The sequence below is a fragment of the Macrotis lagotis genome, chromosome 8 (assembly GCF_037893015.1).
Source record: "Macrotis lagotis isolate mMagLag1 chromosome 8, bilby.v1.9.chrom.fasta, whole genome shotgun sequence".
NCBI classification, from domain to species: domain Eukaryota; kingdom Metazoa; phylum Chordata; class Mammalia; order Peramelemorphia; family Peramelidae; genus Macrotis; species Macrotis lagotis.
Genome location: NC_133665.1, coordinates 110662828 through 110681189, shown reverse-complemented (window position 1 = coordinate 110681189; position 18362 = coordinate 110662828). Strand labels below are relative to the sequence as shown.

At 35.7% G+C, this 18362-nt stretch overlaps 1 protein-coding gene across 1 annotated transcript in view; it reads right to left on the bottom strand.

Annotated features, from left to right (window-relative positions):
* The window catches only part of ITIH1 (inter-alpha-trypsin inhibitor heavy chain 1), a 56662-nt gene extending 40116 nt beyond the window's left edge, over positions 1 to 16546 (bottom strand). The window contains exons 1-6 of the mRNA XM_074198207.1: positions 16408 to 16546; positions 15900 to 15920; positions 15369 to 15535; positions 14347 to 14451; positions 13789 to 13951; positions 11268 to 11378 (exon numbers count right to left, since the gene is read on the bottom strand). Of these exons, the coding sequence (XP_074054308.1) occupies positions 11268 to 11378; positions 13789 to 13951; positions 14347 to 14451; positions 15369 to 15535; positions 15900 to 15920; positions 16408 to 16497 (657 nt within the window). The 5' untranslated portion in view covers positions 16498 to 16546. The remainder of the gene's footprint in view (positions 1 to 11267; positions 11379 to 13788; positions 13952 to 14346; positions 14452 to 15368; positions 15536 to 15899; positions 15921 to 16407) is intronic.
* Positions 16547 to 18362: the final 1816 nt, after the last annotated feature.

Sequence of the window (18362 nt, the reverse complement as noted above, 5' to 3'; positions counted from 1 at the left end):
GGCAAACTCACCTAAAACCAGGTACAGAAGAGCTTTTACAATGGAGGAATGCAGAGAAGGTAGCAGGCAAAGCTATCTTACTCTCACTGGAATTAACTGAAAGAAAGAATAGCACTCAATTGGGCATAGAAATCTATCTTGCCCTACAGGGGAGTGGGAGGGGAGGGGGATAAGAAACGCTGGGGACCGGGGCAGCTAGGTGGTGTAGTGGGGAAGCTAGGTGGTGTAGTGGATAAAGCACTGGCCTTGGAGTCAGGAGTACCTGGGTTCAAATCCGGTCTCAGACACTTAATAATTACCTAGCTGTGTGGCCTTGGGCAAGCCACTTAACCCCATTTGCCTTGCAAAAACCTTTAAAAAAAAAAGCTGGGGACTGATAGAAGGCAAGGCAGATTGAGGTAGGTGGGGATCAGAAGTAAAACACTTTTGAAGAGAGACAGGGTAAAAGAGAAAGATAAAAAGGTGAAAATAGGATGGAGGGTAAATACACAGTTGTAATCATAACTGTGAATATAAATGGAATGAATTCACCCATAAAATAGAAGTGGATAATAGACTGAATGAAAAACCAGAATCCTACAATATGTTGTTTACCAAAAATACATTTGAAGCAGAAACACACAGAAAGTGAAAGTTAGGGACTGGAGCAGAATCTATTATGCTTCCACTGAAGTAAAAAAAAAAAGCAAGGGTAACAATTATGATCTCAGCAAAAGAAAAGCAAAAGTAGATATAATTAGAAGACAATCAAGGAAACTACTTCTTACTTAAAGGTACCATAGATAATGAAGTAATATTGATATTAAAGATATGCACCAAATGGCATAGCAACTACATTCATAAAGGAAAAGTTACATGAGTTACAGAAGAACATAGATAATAAAACTATACTGGTTTTATTCAACTTTTCTCTAAGAATTAGATAAATCTAACCAAAAAATGAATAGGAAAGAAGTTAACAAGATGAATAGAATTTTAGAAAAGTTAGATATGATGGGCCTCTGAAGAAAACTGAATGGAAATAGAAAGGAACACAGTTTTTTCTCAGTTATATATAGTACTTACAAAAAAACAACATGTATTAGATACATAGATACAAAAAACTAAAGTATCCTTTTCAGATCATAATGCAATAAAAACAATATTCACTAAAGGTCCATGGAAACATAGATTGAAAATTCACTGGAAACTAAATAACCTAAAGGATGAGTGGGTTGAAGAACAAATTATAGAAACAATAAATACATTAAAGAGAATGACAAAGAGACACAATATTAAAATTTATGAGATGCAGTAAAAACAGTACTTAGAGGAAATTTTATATATATATATATATATATATATATATATATATATATCTTTAAATGATTATACCAATAAAATATAAAAAGAACAAATCAATGAATTGGGTCTTCAACTAAAAAAAATAGAAAGAGAACACATTAAAAACTCCAAATAAACACCAAAGTGCCAATCCTATAAATCAAAGGAGAAATTAATAAAACTAAAAATAAGAAAGCCATTGAAGAAATAAACAAAACTAGGAATTAATTTCATGGGGGGGAAACAAAATAGATAAACCATTTGTTAGTTTTATTGGAAAAAATAGAAGAAAACTGAATTACTAGTATCAAAAATGAAAAGGGTGAATTCACCTCCAAGGAAGAAGAAATTAAAGCAATTATTAGGAGCTATTTTGCCCAGTAATATGCCAAAAAAATCTGACAACCCAAATGGAATGAATAAATAGATACAAAAATATGGGTTGCCTAGGGAAACAGAAAAGGAAATAGAACACTTAACCCTATTTAGAAAAAAAGAAATTAAACAAAATATTAATGAGCTCCTTAAGAAAAAACCCCAGGATTAGGGGTTGGATTCACAAGTGAATTCCACCAAACACTGAAAAAAAATTAATTCTAAAACTGTAAAAATTATTTGGAAAAATAAACAGAAAAGGAGTTCTATCAAATCCCTTTTATGACAGAAATATAGCATGGATACTAAACCAAGAAGAATTAAAACAGAGGAGGAAAATTACATACCAATTTCCCTAATGAACATTAATACAGAAAATTTAAATAAAATAAATACCACCAAGAGATTACATCAACATATCACAAAGATCATACACTGACCATGTGGGATTTATACTAGGAAGGCAGAGTTGATTAAAAATTAGGAAAACTATCAACATAATTGATCATATCAATAATAAAACAAACAAAAATCATATGATTATGTCAATATATACAGAAAAAACTGGACACAATACAATTCTCATTTCTTTGAAAACTCTAGATGTAATAGGAATAAATTGAACTTTCTTTAAAATGATGAATAATACTCATCTAAAACCAACAGTAAGTATCTATATTGGGGATATCCTAAAAGTCTTCCCAATAAAATCAAGGTCAAAGGAAGGATGCCCATTATCACCAACTATTACTCAATCTTGTACTAGAAATACAGGAAGAGAAGAAAATGAAATTGAAGGAATTAGAATGAGCAACATAAGAAGACAAAACTATCACTCTTTGCAGGTGAAATGATGATATATTTGAAGAATATCAAAGAATATCAATTAAAAAAGTAATTGAAATAATTGAAACTTTATAAAATAAACACATAAATTATCAGCATTTCTATTTATTACCAACAAAATTCAGCAGGAAGAGAGATAGAAAGTGAAATTCCATTTAAAATAACTGTGGAGGAGCCAAGATGGCGACATGAAAGGATGGAGTCTTAGGAGCTCTCTGATAAAAACTCATAAACTAAGGACTCTAACTAAACTTTCGAGAGACAGAACCCACAAAGGGACCCAGTGAGGCAGTTCTCCTACTCAAGGCAACCTGGAAAAGAGCAGAGAGGCTCTGCTCCCCGGGGCCGAAGGGGCGGCCCGCTGGAGGGGTGGCCCACCAGAGCCAAGGAACTTCAGCCTCCCGGAGGCAGCCCCAGGGCGCTGGGGGCTGCAGCTCGCAGCAGCGGGGGAGTCTCCTGGGCTGCACCCCGGGGAGCACCTGCACGGAGTGGGGGGAGCAGCGGGGGGACCTCTGCCTGGGTGAGCACGTGGAGCCCAGCCCTCAGGGCACACAGCCAGCAGCCGGTAAGGAGGAGCCCCCAGGGTATGAGCCCATTGAGCTGAGGGAGGGGAGTGAAGAGAGACTGCAGAGCTCTGTCCTCTGCCCCTGGAACAGGACTCTGGAGCTCTGACCACATTCAGATCCTGATCACAGTCTAGGCCCCCCCATAGAACAGCAGGGCCCCCCCCCACCTCGGCCCCGTGGCAGAGGGGGGCGCATATGGTCATTCACAGACCAGGAGGGAGGACAGAACCTCACACACTGAGACCCTTGTGGGAGTGTCCCAAAAGCTCAGGAAGCACCCCCCAAAAACAGGCTTAGGCTGGGAAAATGAACAAACAAAGAAACAAGAGGAAGACCATTGAGAAATATTTTGCAAATGAGCCCAAGAAGGATCAAAATACTCAGTCTGAAGATGAGGAAGCACAAGCTCCTCCATCTAAAGACTCCAAGAAAAAACAGAAATTGGGCTCAGGCTATGACAGAGCTCAAAAAAGACTGAAAATCAAATGAGGGAGTTGGAAGAAAAACTGGGAAAAGAAAGGAGAGAGATGCAGGAAAAACATGAAAATGAAGTCAGCAGCTTAGTCAAGGAAATCCAAAAAAATGCTGAAGAAAATAGCATGCTAAAAACCAGCTTAGGTCAAATGGATAAAACAGTTCAAAAAGTTATTGAGGAGAAGAATGCTTTAAAAAGCAAAATTGGCCAGATGGAAAAAGAGATAAGAAAACTCTCTGAGGAGAATAAATCCTTCAGACAAAGAATAGAATTCAGGGAGATCAATGAATTTACCAGAAATCAGGAATCAATACTTCAAAACCAAAAAAATGAAAAATTAGAAGAAAATGTGAAATATCTCATTGAAAAAACAACTGATATGGAAAACAGACTTAGGAAAGATAATTTGAAAATTATTGGAATACCTGAAAGTCATGATCAGGAAAAGAGCCTTGACATCATTTTCAAAGAATTACTACAGGAAAATTGCCCTGATATTCTAGAAGCAGAGGGCAAAATAGAAATGGAGAGAATCCACCAATCCCCCTGAGAAAGAGATCCCAAAAAACCAACCCCCAGGAATATTATAGCCAAGTTCCAGAACTCCCAAGTCAAAGAGAAAATATTATAAGCAGCCAGAAGGACACAGTTCAAATATCGTGGAGCTGCAGTCAGGATCACACAGGACTTAGCAGCAGCTACATTGGAAGCTCCTAGGGCTTGGAATACAATATACCAGAAGGCAAAAGAGCTTAGAATGCAGCCAAGAATAAACTACCCAGCAAGGCTGAATGTCCTCTTCCAGGGAAAAAGATGGACTTTCAATGAACCAGGGGAATTTCAAAGGTTCCTTTTGGAATGGCCAGAGCTGAACAGAAGGTTTGATCTTCAGATACAGGACTCAGGTGAAGCATGGTGATTGGAGGAGAGGGGGAAAATATGAGGGACTTAATGAGGATGAACTGCATGGATAGAAAAATGATACTGATAATATTCATATGAACCATCTCAGTTAATAGAGCAGGTAGAGGGAGCTTTTATAGTTGAAGCACAGAAGAAAGCTGAATTCGAAGATAAAATATGGTGTAAAAATGGAGTCAATAAGAAAAAAAGGGAAATGGAATGGGAGAAAGAAAAAGGAGAGGGGGAATAGTCCAAGCTATTTCACATAATAAGATTTTTTTTTATTACAATGAGCTATTGCAATGATATGCAAGGGGGAAATGAGGGAACCTTTGCTCTCATCAGAGATGGCTAGGAGAGGAAACAGCAAATATACTCAATGGGGTATAGACAACTGGAGTAAGAAGGAGGGGGGAGCAGGGGGAAGGGGTAGGGATGTGAATAAAGGAGGAGAGGATGGACCATGGGGAGACAGTGGTCAGATATAACACATTTTCTTTTTTTACTTCTTGCAAGGGGCTGGGATTGGATGGCCTGCCGAGGACCATAGGGCCAGGTGGATTCTGGGCCTAAGGGGTGGTATGGGGGCTCAGGGCTTCTTGGCCCCAGGACCAGGGATCTGTCTGCTGCACCACTCAGCAACCCTACAGCAGAGTCAGAGTGAAAGGAGAGAGAAAATAGAGTACATGGTAGTGGAGAAATAAGAAAGGAGGGAGTTGCGATCAGCAATGGCAACGTTGGAAAAATATGGAAGTAACTTTTGTGATGGACTTATCATAAAGAATGTGATCCACTCACGACAGAGTTGATGGTGTTGGAACAAAGACTGAAACACATTTTTTGCTATTATTATTTGGGGGAGGGTGCAGGGCAAGTGGGGCTGGCCACATAGCAGGGTGATCATTGGGTGTCTGGGGCCGGATTTGGACCCAGGTGCTCCTGGCTCAAGGGCCAATGCTCTGTCTGCCACCCAGCCACCCCTACTATTATTACTATTTTATTTTATTTTGGGTCTTTTTTTTTCTTCTTTTTGGTTTTTGCAGGGCAGTGGGGATCGGGTGGCTTGCATGTCACATGGCTGGGTGATTATTGGGTTTACGAGGCTGGATAGGGACTCGGGTGCTAGTGGCTCCAGGGCTGGTGCTTCGTCCATTGCGCCACCTGGCCATAGCTACAATTATTTCTATTATTTTTTTAATTTTAATTTTTTTCTCCCCCCTTTACTTTTTTGTCCAAGCAAGTCTATCTATATTCTTGGGGGGAGGGGCATTTTGTTTACTTGTAAACAAGTATATTTTATTAATGTAAAGAAAAACATTTGTACAAAATGAGAATAAAAAATAAATTTAAAAAATAAATTAAATAAAATAACTGTGGAAAGGGGCAGCTGGATGGGGCAATGGATAGAACATCGGCCCTGGAGTCAGGAGGACCTGAATTCAAATTTGATCTAAGACACTCAATAATAGCCTAGCTGTGTATGACCTTAGGCAAGTCATTTTAACCCATTGCTTTAAATAAATAAAATCTAACAATAAAATAAAATAAAATAACTGCAGACATTACTCTCTGTCATGGGGAGGGAAGAGAGGGAAGTAGAAAAATATGGAATTCAAAAATTTACAAAAAAGATAAATGTTGAAAATCTTTTCATGTAATTAGAAAAATAAAATAACATTCAAAATAAATAAAGTAATTGTAAATAATACAAAATACTTAGGAGTTTATCTACCAAGACAAACTATATGAACACAATTATAAAACACTTTTCACACAAAAAGTCATATCTAAACAATTGACAAAATATTCTTTGCTCACAGATATTGTCATAAAAATGACAATTGCTAAATTAATATACTTATTCAGTTCTATACCAAATTACCAAAAAATTATTTTATGGAGCTAGAAAAAATAAAAAAGAATTTATGTAGAAGAATAGTCAAAAATATCAAGGGAATTAATGGAAAAAATATATGAAGGAAAAAATATATATATACATATATACTAGATTACAAAGTAGTAATCAATAGAACAATGTGGTATGGCAAAGAAATAGAACAGTGGATTAATTAACTAGATTAGAAGTTCAGAATACACAATAAATTAGGAAACGACCATTGAATATCACAAAGAGCCAAAGTTCTGGGGTAAAAATGGCCGAAAAAAACAAAAAGCAGTTTATTGGAAACTAGGCATGACCAGAGCAACTAGGTAACAAAGTGAGTAAAGTGCTGAGCCTAGAGTCAGGAAGATTCATCTCCCTGAGTTCATATCTAGCCTCAGATACTTATTAACTCTGTGACCCTGGGCAAGTCACTTCACTCTGTTTCTCTCATTCCATCATCTATAAAATGAGCTAGAAAAGGAAATGGCAAACCACTCCAGAATCTTTGCCAAAAAAACAAACCAAAACCCAAATGGGGTCATGAAGAGTCAGACATGACTGAGAAATAACTGAACAACACAATAGCTATAGATCATCACCTCACACCATATACCAAGATAAGATCAAAATGAATATATGATCTAGACATAAAGAGCAATGCTATAAACAAATAAGGGAGCATGGAATAGTTTATCTATTAGTTGTAAAGATATGAGAAGAATTTATTACCAAAAAGAAAGAGAACATTTCAAGATGTAAAATGAGTAAGTTTTATTACAATTAAATTTAAAAGATTTTGCACAAACAAAAACAATAAATCCAAGATCAGAAAGAAAGTAGAAAACTGGGGGAAAAATTTTATAGCAAGTGTCTCTGATAATGACCTCATTTTTCAAATATATAGAGAACTGATCAAGTTTATTAGAATGCAAGTCATTCTCCAATTGATAATTGGTCAAAGGATATAGACAGTTTTCATAAGAATAAACAATATTCTCTATAATCATATGAAAAGATGTCCTAAATTCTTCTTGATTAGAGAAATGCAAATTAAAACAGTTCTGAAGTATCATTTACACATGTCAGAAATGATAAATGCTGGAAGGGATGTGGGAAAAGAGGTATATTTATGCAGTTTTTGGAGCATTCTGGAAAAGAATTTGGAACTGTGTTCAAAAGACTATAAAACTGTGCATGCTCTTTAACTCAGCAATACCATTGCTAGAAACTACAATACTTTTGAAATGATAAGAGAGATGGTTTCAGAAAAATAAGAGAAAAACCAATGTATGAACTGATGAAAAGTAAAGTGAGCAGATTCAGGGGATCATTATACAAAGTAACAGCAATATTGTAATATTCAGTTTTCATAGCTGGGCTAGACCAATGTAATAAAAATGATACTCCCTAAATTTTTTGGAATTATACAAGAAGAGTTACTAAATTGTTTGTCTTATCTCAGAAAACTTACTACAGAATCATACCAAAAAAGATTTTGTGCTATGTCAATCAAATTGTCAAAGGCATACTTTATAGAATTAGAAAAAATAATGACATTGGAGGAATAAACGGTTAAGAATAGATTAAGGAAATAGAGGTTTTTACATATACATAGATATCACATATACAATCTATATCAAATTGCTTGCCTTCTCAAGGAGGGGAAGGGTAGAGAGAGGGAAAGATTTGGGACTTAATTTTTTCAAAAGAATGTTAAAATTGTTATTACATATAATTGTAATGGAAAGGAAAAAATGAAATACAAAAAAAAAATGCAAAAATGAGCATATCCTTTGGCTCAGTTGTATTTCTGAGACTATTCCTTAATGTAAATAATGGGTTAAGAAAAGCTCAAGGAACATGATAAGACAAAACATAATTTTAAAAGTAGGAAAGATGGGCAGTTGGTGCTCAATATCATCAAGTAGTAATTATCAAAACTATTGGGTAGTCGAAAAATAAGTAACAAACCATGGAATGGACTAGATAATTATAAACAAATGTATACAGTAATATACTGTTTAACAAACCCAAGAAAATAAAAATTGCTATGGAAAGAAATCATTATTCAATGATAACTGATGAAAAAATTGAAAAGTAGAAAAAATTTAGATCAACATCTTACAACTCATATAATAAAATGCAAGTAAATGTTATCTGAGTATTAAAAAATCGCAAGATTTCTTAAAAAATAGTATTTAATAGGCTTTATTTTTCACAGTTAAGGTTAAGGCAAAACTTTAGAACTAGATAAGGGGTAAACGAAATCATAAAAGACAGAGAATATCATCTCAATTAATATAAAATGTAAATGTTTTTGATCAAATAAAGTCAATGCCTCAAGAATCAGAAGAAAGTATATGAAATAAGGGGGAGGCTAGGTGGCACAGTGGATAAAGCACTGGCCCTAGAGTCAGGAGTACCTGGGTTCAAATCCAGTCTCAGACACTTAATAATTACCTAGCTGTGTGGCCTTGGGCAAGCCACTTAACCCCCATTTGCCTTGAAAAACCTTAAAAAAAAAGGTATGTGCAGAAAGTATATGAAATTAAGAAAAACAATTTTGTATTAAACATCTCTGATTAAAATCTAACAACAAATTGACATAAACATAATATTAAGAGACCTTCCCCATTAGACAAGTTGTCAAGAAATCAATGAGTAATTTTCAAAAGAAGAAATTCCAGCTGTCAATACTGTCTGACAAAAATGTTCAAAATCATTAGTAATCAGAGAAATGTAAATTAAAACCACTCTTAAGTACTATCTTATGCATAAGCTAACAGAGTTGTTAAAACTCAGGGGGAAAACATACATGTCATTTAACTTCCTATGGAATCATGAATGGTTCCATCATTCTGGAAAATAATTTGGAAATATACAAAAAAAGTTACCAAATTATGTCTTATCCCAGAGATCTTACTAGGGAATCATACCAAAAAAAGTTTATTTAAAGTAATGAAAAACCATATATTCAAAAACATTCATAACAACCTTATTTGTGATATTAAAAAACAACTAGGAACTCAAAGTGCTGAAAAAAACAATTTTTGCAATGAATGTGCAAATTTTGGTATGTTCATATAATGGCATATTACTAAGTAATAATGAATATAAAAAAACCAGAGAAATGTGGAAAGACTTGTCTGCAATGATTGAAAATAAAGAAAGCAGATTTCAAAAAATAATATACACTTTTACTGCAATAATATCAACAAAGGACAACACAACAAAATGCTGGCCAAATGCTCAATCAATGTTTAACTGTCAAAGTTAAGGGACATAAGTCACTTCTTTCTGTAAGTAATTAATAACACAATTTTATTCAGATAATATATTTTATAAAGGAATTTGTTTATTTGTTTAAAAGTATCTCTGTGTTGGAATATATAAAACCAAATTTTAAAATAAATAACAACCTAGAAACTAAAGAAAAGTTCAATCAATGGAGAAGGAATAAATTCTTAACAAGTCAGTTACAGTAAATTATGCAAGGATATATATATATATATATATATATATATATATATATATATATATAATACATTATAATACACACACACAAAAAGATCTGTGGTTTCCTCAGCATAAGAAATTTCTGGTGTAGAAAGTTCATCCAACAATGAAGATTTCAATTTATCCACAAGTTTGTAAATGAAAGTTACCTCAGGCTCTGAGAGTTTCAATAACTTGTGTAGACTCATACAACTAGTATGAGTTGTATGAAAGATAGGATTTCAATCCAGGTCCTTCCAACTCCAAGTTCAACACACTAACCACTACAATAAGCTGACTCTTATAAGAGTGATTATAATAATCTTCTCATATCATTTCAATGACAGTAGAGGAGATTGCAAGAAATAAACATTGTTTTGACAAACTTGTTTTGTCAAAGTATACTATTATTGTGCTAGTAAAATGGTGACTTGGTCTAACTTTGGGGGAAAATATGGAATTATATAATGAATTGTAAAAATGAGTATAACTTTGTTGGTGGAGTTGTGAACTGAGCCAATCATCCTAGAGAGCAATTTGGAATTATGTCCAAAGGGCTAGCAACTGTGTATACCCTTTGACCCAGTAATGCCATTAATAGAGCTGTAATCCAAAGAGATCTTTTTTTTTAAAGGAAAAGAACTTTTATGTACAAAAATATTTATAGCGATTCTCTTTGTGGCGGCAAAGAATTGAAAATTGAAAGGATTGCCATCAACTGGGAAATGAACAAGTTTTGATGTATGATTGAGATAGAATTTTATTATGCTACAAAAAATGACAAGCATGGTAGGTTCAGAAAAACCTGGGAAGACCTGTATAAACTAATGTAAGCAAAGTGAAATGGACAGAAACAGAACATTATACACAATAATAGCAATACTGTACAATGATTAAGTGTAACAAAACTTAGCTATTCTCAAAAACCAAGACAATTTTATAGGACTTACAATGAAAACTGCTATCTACCTCCAAAGAAAGAACTGATGGGGTCTGAATGGAAAGTATAGTATACTTTTTAAACTTTATTTTTCTTGTTTGTTTGTTTTTTTGGCTTATGTTTTCTTTTGCAACATGGCTAATTTGGAAATACATTTTTACAGGACTGCACACATACAATCTATATCAAATTGTTTGCCTTATCAAGGAGGGGAAGGGTAGAGAGGGAAAGATTTGGGACTTAATTTCTTTAAAAGAATGTTAAAATTGTTATTACATATAATTGATGAAAAAAATGAAATACAAAAATTCAAAAAATGAGCATCTCCTTTGGCTCAGTTGTACTTCTAAGACTTTAAGGTGATAATTGGTAGGATTTTTCCTTCAAAGATCTAACATTTGTGGAGAAGTGATCAGGGATGATAATGTAAGCTTGTATTTTTTTAATCATTCAACATACCTTTTTTCCAGAGAAGGATTTTTCAATAACTTGAGTCATGTCTCCAGAAAGGAAAGAAGCTTGAGCATCCAGCATGCTGATCTCTTGAGGTTCAAAGATGTCTGCTTCAATCTTCAAAGTTAAAAAAATATATATTATAGTATACCTCATCCTACTCCTCTCTGTCTTAAACATACCAGTTCCTAGGAAAACATGGAGGTACAATCTGAAACAAGTTAAATAAATGGTAGAAGTATTGACTCTCTTTCCCCTAATACGTTCAAAGAAATAGTACACACAGCACCATACACAGAGATGGTAGAAAGTTCACTGAATTTGCAAGTGGGGGATCTAGGTCACAGGTTAACTTCTACTGTTTTTTCTGTATTACCTTGGAAAAGTCATTCATCCTCTCTACTCAGTATAATCAACAGCAGAAGATGTCTAAGCTTCCTTCAAACTGTAATATTTTATAATTCTAGGATTCTGGGATAGACAGCACAGAAATTCAGGCTAAACCTATTCACATCTTTCAAAATCAACTGATACATCAATATTAGTATTAAAAAACTATTGTTGAAGACCTAGAGGGCATTTTAATCTCAGCTCCTGAGTCCCATTACCATGGTGAGAGATGGGCTTACAAAAGATAACTTCTACTGTTGGTACACAAATAACAAGAGTCATCCCATGGAGAATGCCCAGAATTGTCCTTCCTGGTTCTGCTTGAACAAATGCATATTTTGTAAACTGTTTCCAGTTATGTGTGATTCAGTACTGAAGGATTTGTGCTTTGGAGGTGATCAAGAGTTCCTTTACTGGTTGGTAAACAGAAAGAACTGGTGATATTTAAGAGAAGATGGATCTAGCCTCAAGTTTTTCTTTCTTTCCAACTTTCAGAACTGTCAACCTGCTTTACATGAAGAGTAGAAAAGGAAGAGTTTGCCTTATCCTCCATACTAGTCATATTAAATTCCTATTACGGAAAGCCTGAGTCTGGGTTTGAGGTTACCTCTTCTATTCTAAAATGGATGTGCCCAGACTCAAATGTAACTCTATGAATCCCAACTATTTCAAGACTCTCTCAAAAAAAGAAAAAAAAAAAGACTCTCGGAAAAGATGACTTCTAGCAAGAGAATTGATCCAAGCCTGGCTCAGTTAATTAGAAGACATAGATCAGGAAAGTGATTGTACAGTGCAGAGGTGAGGTAAAACCTTAAAATGCCTAATCAGAATTCCCGCAAATTGCTTTATGTTCTGGTGTGGTTTAAGTAACAGTTTCCTAAGAAAATCTAATAGCAGTTAAATTACTGAATCCTTTTTTAAGTTGTTCTATCAATGTACACTGTGAGTCTTTTGTGTTTGTTAGACTTTCTTTCATGTGTAGGAAACACATCCCTGATTTATAATATTGTATGTATATACAGACATACACACACATATATATCTATATATATTATACATATATGTATGTATGTATGTATATAGTAAATTGAGAATCTTTCTACTCTCCTTTTGAGCAAAACTAGACAGGAATCAACACCTAAACTCTAAGTCGACCTTCCCCAAGGTTCTGGAGGTAGAAAGATAACAAGCAAAGGATTGGGAGAAAGGGAACCTAACACCTCTCATTAGAGATTAATCTCTCTAGAATATTGAAACTAGTCCACACTGCATGGCTTAGAGCAAAGGGGATCCTTAGGAAGGAGTGGGTGCATTGCTTCTATCCCTTAGTTTCAGGAGTAAGTTGTTTGTTTTTTCTATTTAAGGTTAGATGTGAAGCTTTCCTTGGATGATTTAACTTTTCAGTCCTCTCCTTGTCATGGTTTAACTGTAGTGAACATCAAAAGGAACTGGTTCTCAGACACTAAACTCCACCATACTCTGAGGATTCTTTGATCCTCAAAATAATCAGGGAAAGACCCTGCTTGCCTTTTCTACCATACTAAAGATCGTGGAGCCCATTATGAAAAAATCAGGCCCAAAATCCAATGTCCAAGGTTAAATCCTCATTGCTTATCCTTCAGAGTTCTTGAAGAAGCTCTCTTGAGCAACTAATAGGAATTGAGACTGGAAGAGAGCCCAGAGGTGTTCAATCCAAGACACCCCCCCCCATTTCACAGATGAGGAAACTGAGACCTAGGGAGCTTAAATAACTTGTAGAAAGGTCTAGATTCAAACCCAAGTTCTCTGACTCTAAACTTAATTAGTAGTCTTTCCTTGATACCACAGTGACTCAGATATCCTTTTAAAGTAGATCCATCTTTACATGAAGGCTGAAAATGTAGTAAGATTTTTGGCAATATCAGAGTTGGAAGGGCCCTTAGAAAATTTCTATTCCAAGCCATTCATTTTATAGAGATGAAAACCGAGTCTGCCTAATGCTGCAGAATGAGGAGGTGACAAAGCTTGCACCCCGATCCCTACTTGCCTATCTTCCAAACTAATCTGTAAGGGATATAACAAGAGTCAGGCCATGGGTCCATAGAGCATGTCTGAGTCCATAGAGCAGTTGCTGAGAGTCAATCCCAGGGATATTTACCTCAAACTGTCTGACCAGCTGCTTTGGCTTAACTCTAATGACAATCTCATATTTTCCCATATGTCGTTTCAATAGCTCCTCATAAGTCAACTCAAAGCTGACTTTGCTGCCAGCACCAATATTGACCGCAATGTTGAATTTTTCCATTTTCCTCCCAGAGGCCCTAGGGGGGAAAAAAAGAAGAAAACTAATCTTTATACTTTCATGAATCTAAAAATATCACCCTTCAATTCCCATTGCCTTTCACTCAGAGGCCTTGCTTTGGTAATCCTGCGTGATTAGGTCAAATTTTTCTTCTTGTCAAGCTCTAATATTCTTAGTCCTTATGGATTCTTTTTCCTAGCAGGAACTAAATGAGGAAAGCAAATTTTGATGCCCAAGGTAAGGTCCTGCTCCCTGATCCCCTGATCTCATTGATATACACATGTGGTTTTTTTTGCAAATTAGTTGTTCCAGTAGATCCCCTCAACTATACATGAGCACACACACATATGTACAAATATACACACACACAAACACACACTTACACATATCCAGGAAGGAGGAACAAGAGCTTACCTTACCAGACCTGCAGTCTCTCCTCGAACAACAGCTTTCCGGTATTGCTTCCATGCAATCACCTTGTCCTTGATATTTCCTGGATATGGGACTCCATCCACTGTCCTGTTAAGAAGGAAAAATCACACCACTAAAATCTCCTTCCCTACATGAATGCCTACAGACAACTTCCCAGAACTCTCCCCATCCTGATCAATGTCTGCAGCTTCCCCTGGTCTGAACAAATCCTGATCTAGAAAATATTAGAGTTTCTCAAGTAGACTTTAAGCAAAAAATCACTCTAGTACACAAAATCAGATAAATGCTTCAAGTGTAAGGGGAATGTGGTCACATCCTCCCTTGCTTTCTGCTATTATTGTTCAGTTGTATCTGACTCTTCATGACCTTGTGAATCATACTCTCCATGGGGTTTTCTTTATACTAGAGTGGTTTGCCATTTCCTTTTACAGAGGATTGAGGCAAAATGAGGTTAAGTGACTTACCCAGGGTCACACAGTTAGTAAGAGTCTAAGGTCAAATTTAGGAACTCTAGTGTTCCTAGAGTGAGATTAAAATAGTTTTCATGTGCTTTTTAGTAACCAGCAAGCCTTGTGATAATATGAAGGCCAAGGTCAGAACTAAGCTAGGAAACCTGGCCCCTTTTTTTCTTCTTCCTCAAAAACTAGTTCTGTAAAGAATAGTTCTCTTTTTGTCAGAATAACCCATGAGCAAAGACCTTCCCAACCTACTCTTGCCCTGCAGAACCTGTGGCTAGTTTGATCTTCACTTTGAGGAAGATCTTGGACAAGATTCCCTGATTCTTTCCCTAAAACTAGTACTATCTAGAAAAAAGAAAACTTTAAAGAAAAGAAAAAGAATGGAGTAAATTAAATTATTATCCTTGGCTTTAGAAACTACAGTCTCAGGTACTAGGTATATGGTCACCTGAGATTCTCAAGACCTATGGATAGTCCCTAATTAGATAGACAAACAAGTAGAACAGATTCTGATATAGAGAACAAGTTGGGGAAGTGATTACCCACATGAGGAAATTGCTAATGTAGGCTGTCTTGGGAATCTCAACATCGAAGACAATTTCCTGGGCGGTACTGCCATGGTTGATGGCTTGGCTTGTGATCACATACTTAGCGAAACGGGAGGTGACTTTGCAATTAACTTTCATACTCTGAATTTCTATTCCATTGATGATCTATAGATGAAAGATGATTATACTTTGGTATTGAGGTCTTGGAGTGGTTGACAAAAACTCCTTTCTCAGCTTGGTTTTTATCTAGTTCCATAGTTCTTTGTCCTGATGAAAAAGACCTAAGATCTTTGAAATCACTGAGTGCCTCAGCTGTTTAAGACAATCAGCAGTGAAGGGGTAGAATAAATCAGAAGCCCAATCCTTGATAACCAATTATTTGCCACCCAGAAAGGAGCCACAAATTCTTATCTGCATTAGAGGAGTGGCTGTATTAACCATTTCAGAATTTGCATGCTATGAGTAAAGCTTAGGGAACCCCCCCACAATAAACCACCACCATTCTCCCAAGAATGAGAGGTTTACTTACTGTGCCCTGAGTCTGTCTCTTCTGAAAAATAAAAACAAATTTAAAGACTAGGAAAGAGAGCTACACCAATAATAATAATCTTATTACAATAGAACCTTAGTCATTTTTTGTGCCTTTTTATATCCTCCTTGGAGTCTATCTAGAAAATTTATATTTGTTCAAAGGAGGAGTAAAAAGAAAAATTTCCTGAGTAATTGTGACAGTGTTGTGTAAGTGGGAGGGAGGAATTAAGGGAAAAGAAGCAATTGAGGTTAGTGTACTTAACTTTAATAAGTGTGTCCTTTCATCATCCCCCTCAACTAAAGTCTTTTACTTTCCCTGGATGGATTCCACATGAGCATCTGGACTACTTCAAATTGACCCCTTGCTCACATCCCCAACACCAGCAAAATAAGACATCAGGGGTGTCTTGGACACTTGGACACTCTTTTTTATTCCCAAGTGCAACCCCCCCAGTACCCTCTACATAATGGGAGCAGTGGCTACTTCATACAATATGGTTACGTACCCCAATGTTCCTCGGTTGGTCTATTAAAGCTGATGCTATGGAACCAGGGAGGGATAAGAGGCAGAGGCAAAACAGCATCTGATGCTCCATATTGTAGGTCAGCCTCAGTTTGAGGGCTGCACATTGATGTTGTACTCTTCCTAAACTGCTGATCAATATAGTGATGTGGACACACAGATTAAACATTAGACAGACAAAGGCAAATATTCCAAACTTTAAAGATCAGAATTTAACAGTTTTGTTTTGTTTTCCTTCTGGAGAGCTTGTCCAAACTCTGACTTCTATATACCTTCAGGAAAATCAGAACTTATGCCTTCTGTAAAACTGTCATGGACAACAAGGTTGCTATTGAGATGATCTCTGGAGATTCCAAGAGATCTGGTTCATTCTCAAGCAAGTAGTGAGTTCCCAATAAGTGGAGATGGCTAATTAAAAAAAACTTAAAATTCTGTAAAAGTCAATAAATTATGCCAATTCTATTTCCACTACCAAATCAAATGGCTCAATAAACCTCTGTCACCATATTTTCAATATGGTTCATGTTGAATTTGCTTCAGTGTTCATTTAATACAGTGACCTCTCATGAGTAATGTGCTGTCCACAGTGCTAAATGAAATACAAAATCAATTCTGAGTGGAACACACATTTATTAAGTGTCTATTATGTCCTAGATACTATACTAAGCACTTTATAAACAGTTCTCATTTGATCCAAGTTGATCCCTTTGGATTGCTTCATAATCTCACCTGCATCTGCTAGAATGACAGTCATACCATTGTTTCTACAGAATATTCTCTTTGAATAATCCCTAGATTTTTATTTTCTTTACTACAGACAGAGCTGGTCCTTCAGGATATGGTGAAGACAGTTCAGATCTCCATATATATATATATACTAGGACTCTGACTTCTGACAAGACTAGTGAGAAAAAATTTGTTTGTTTCTCTGTTTGGTTAGTTTGTACTTTGTAACCCTGTGGGCAGATTCTGGGAAAGGATGAATTGTCAATAGACCTAGAGAGAGGTCAACTACCCCTCAAGTCTCAAAACTCTTTCTGATAAGTTAGCTGAAGCTGGATCTGCAGTAAACTTTCAAGTTAAACCTTTGTTGAAAAAAAAAAAGTCATGTACAAAGATAAGGGAAAGATTATTATCAATATGGCCTACATTTATATAGTATGTTTAAGTTGATTTCTTCAGAAGAACATGAGATAGGCACTGCAAATATCATGGACCCTATATTGAAGATGGAATAACTGAGACTCAGAGAAATTAATTTTTTAATCTATTATTTATTTAAACATTTAAATAAAAACTTGAGTTTCAACTTATTTTGGGGTGACTAGGACAGTTTGCAAAATAGTGGGGCTAAAATGACTTGCCTAAGTTATTCTTGATTGTAATATCTTCCAAGCCTTTGGTTCCTTTAATGAAGAAGCAGCTAGATCTTGTGTCTAGCATCAAGTGTCTGAGGTCACATTTGAACTCAGGGCCTCCTAACTCCATAGCAGGTGCCCTATACACTGTATCACCTAGGTGACCCAGAGTTCCTTCTTCCAGTCCCTTCTCTATCCACTGAAAAAAGGAAATATATCCATTAGACAAGGGAAATAATGCAAAATATATTTTCATATCAGCCATGATGTCAAAAAAAAGATCAAGATAAAGTGAAAAAAAATTATACTTCAATTTGTGCTTAGAGTTCATCTGTTCTCTCTCTCTGGATGTGGATAGCTATTTTCATTGTGAGTTCTTTGCAATTGTCTTTGATCATTGAACTGATCAGAGTAGCTAATTCACAACTGATCATATTGCAATATTGCTGTTACTGTGTAGTGATCTCCTGATACTTCTCACTTCATTTTGCATCATCTATATAGTTTTTCTGAAACAATTCCCCTGTAATTTCTTATAGAACAATAGTGTTTCATCACAATAATATATATCATGACTTTT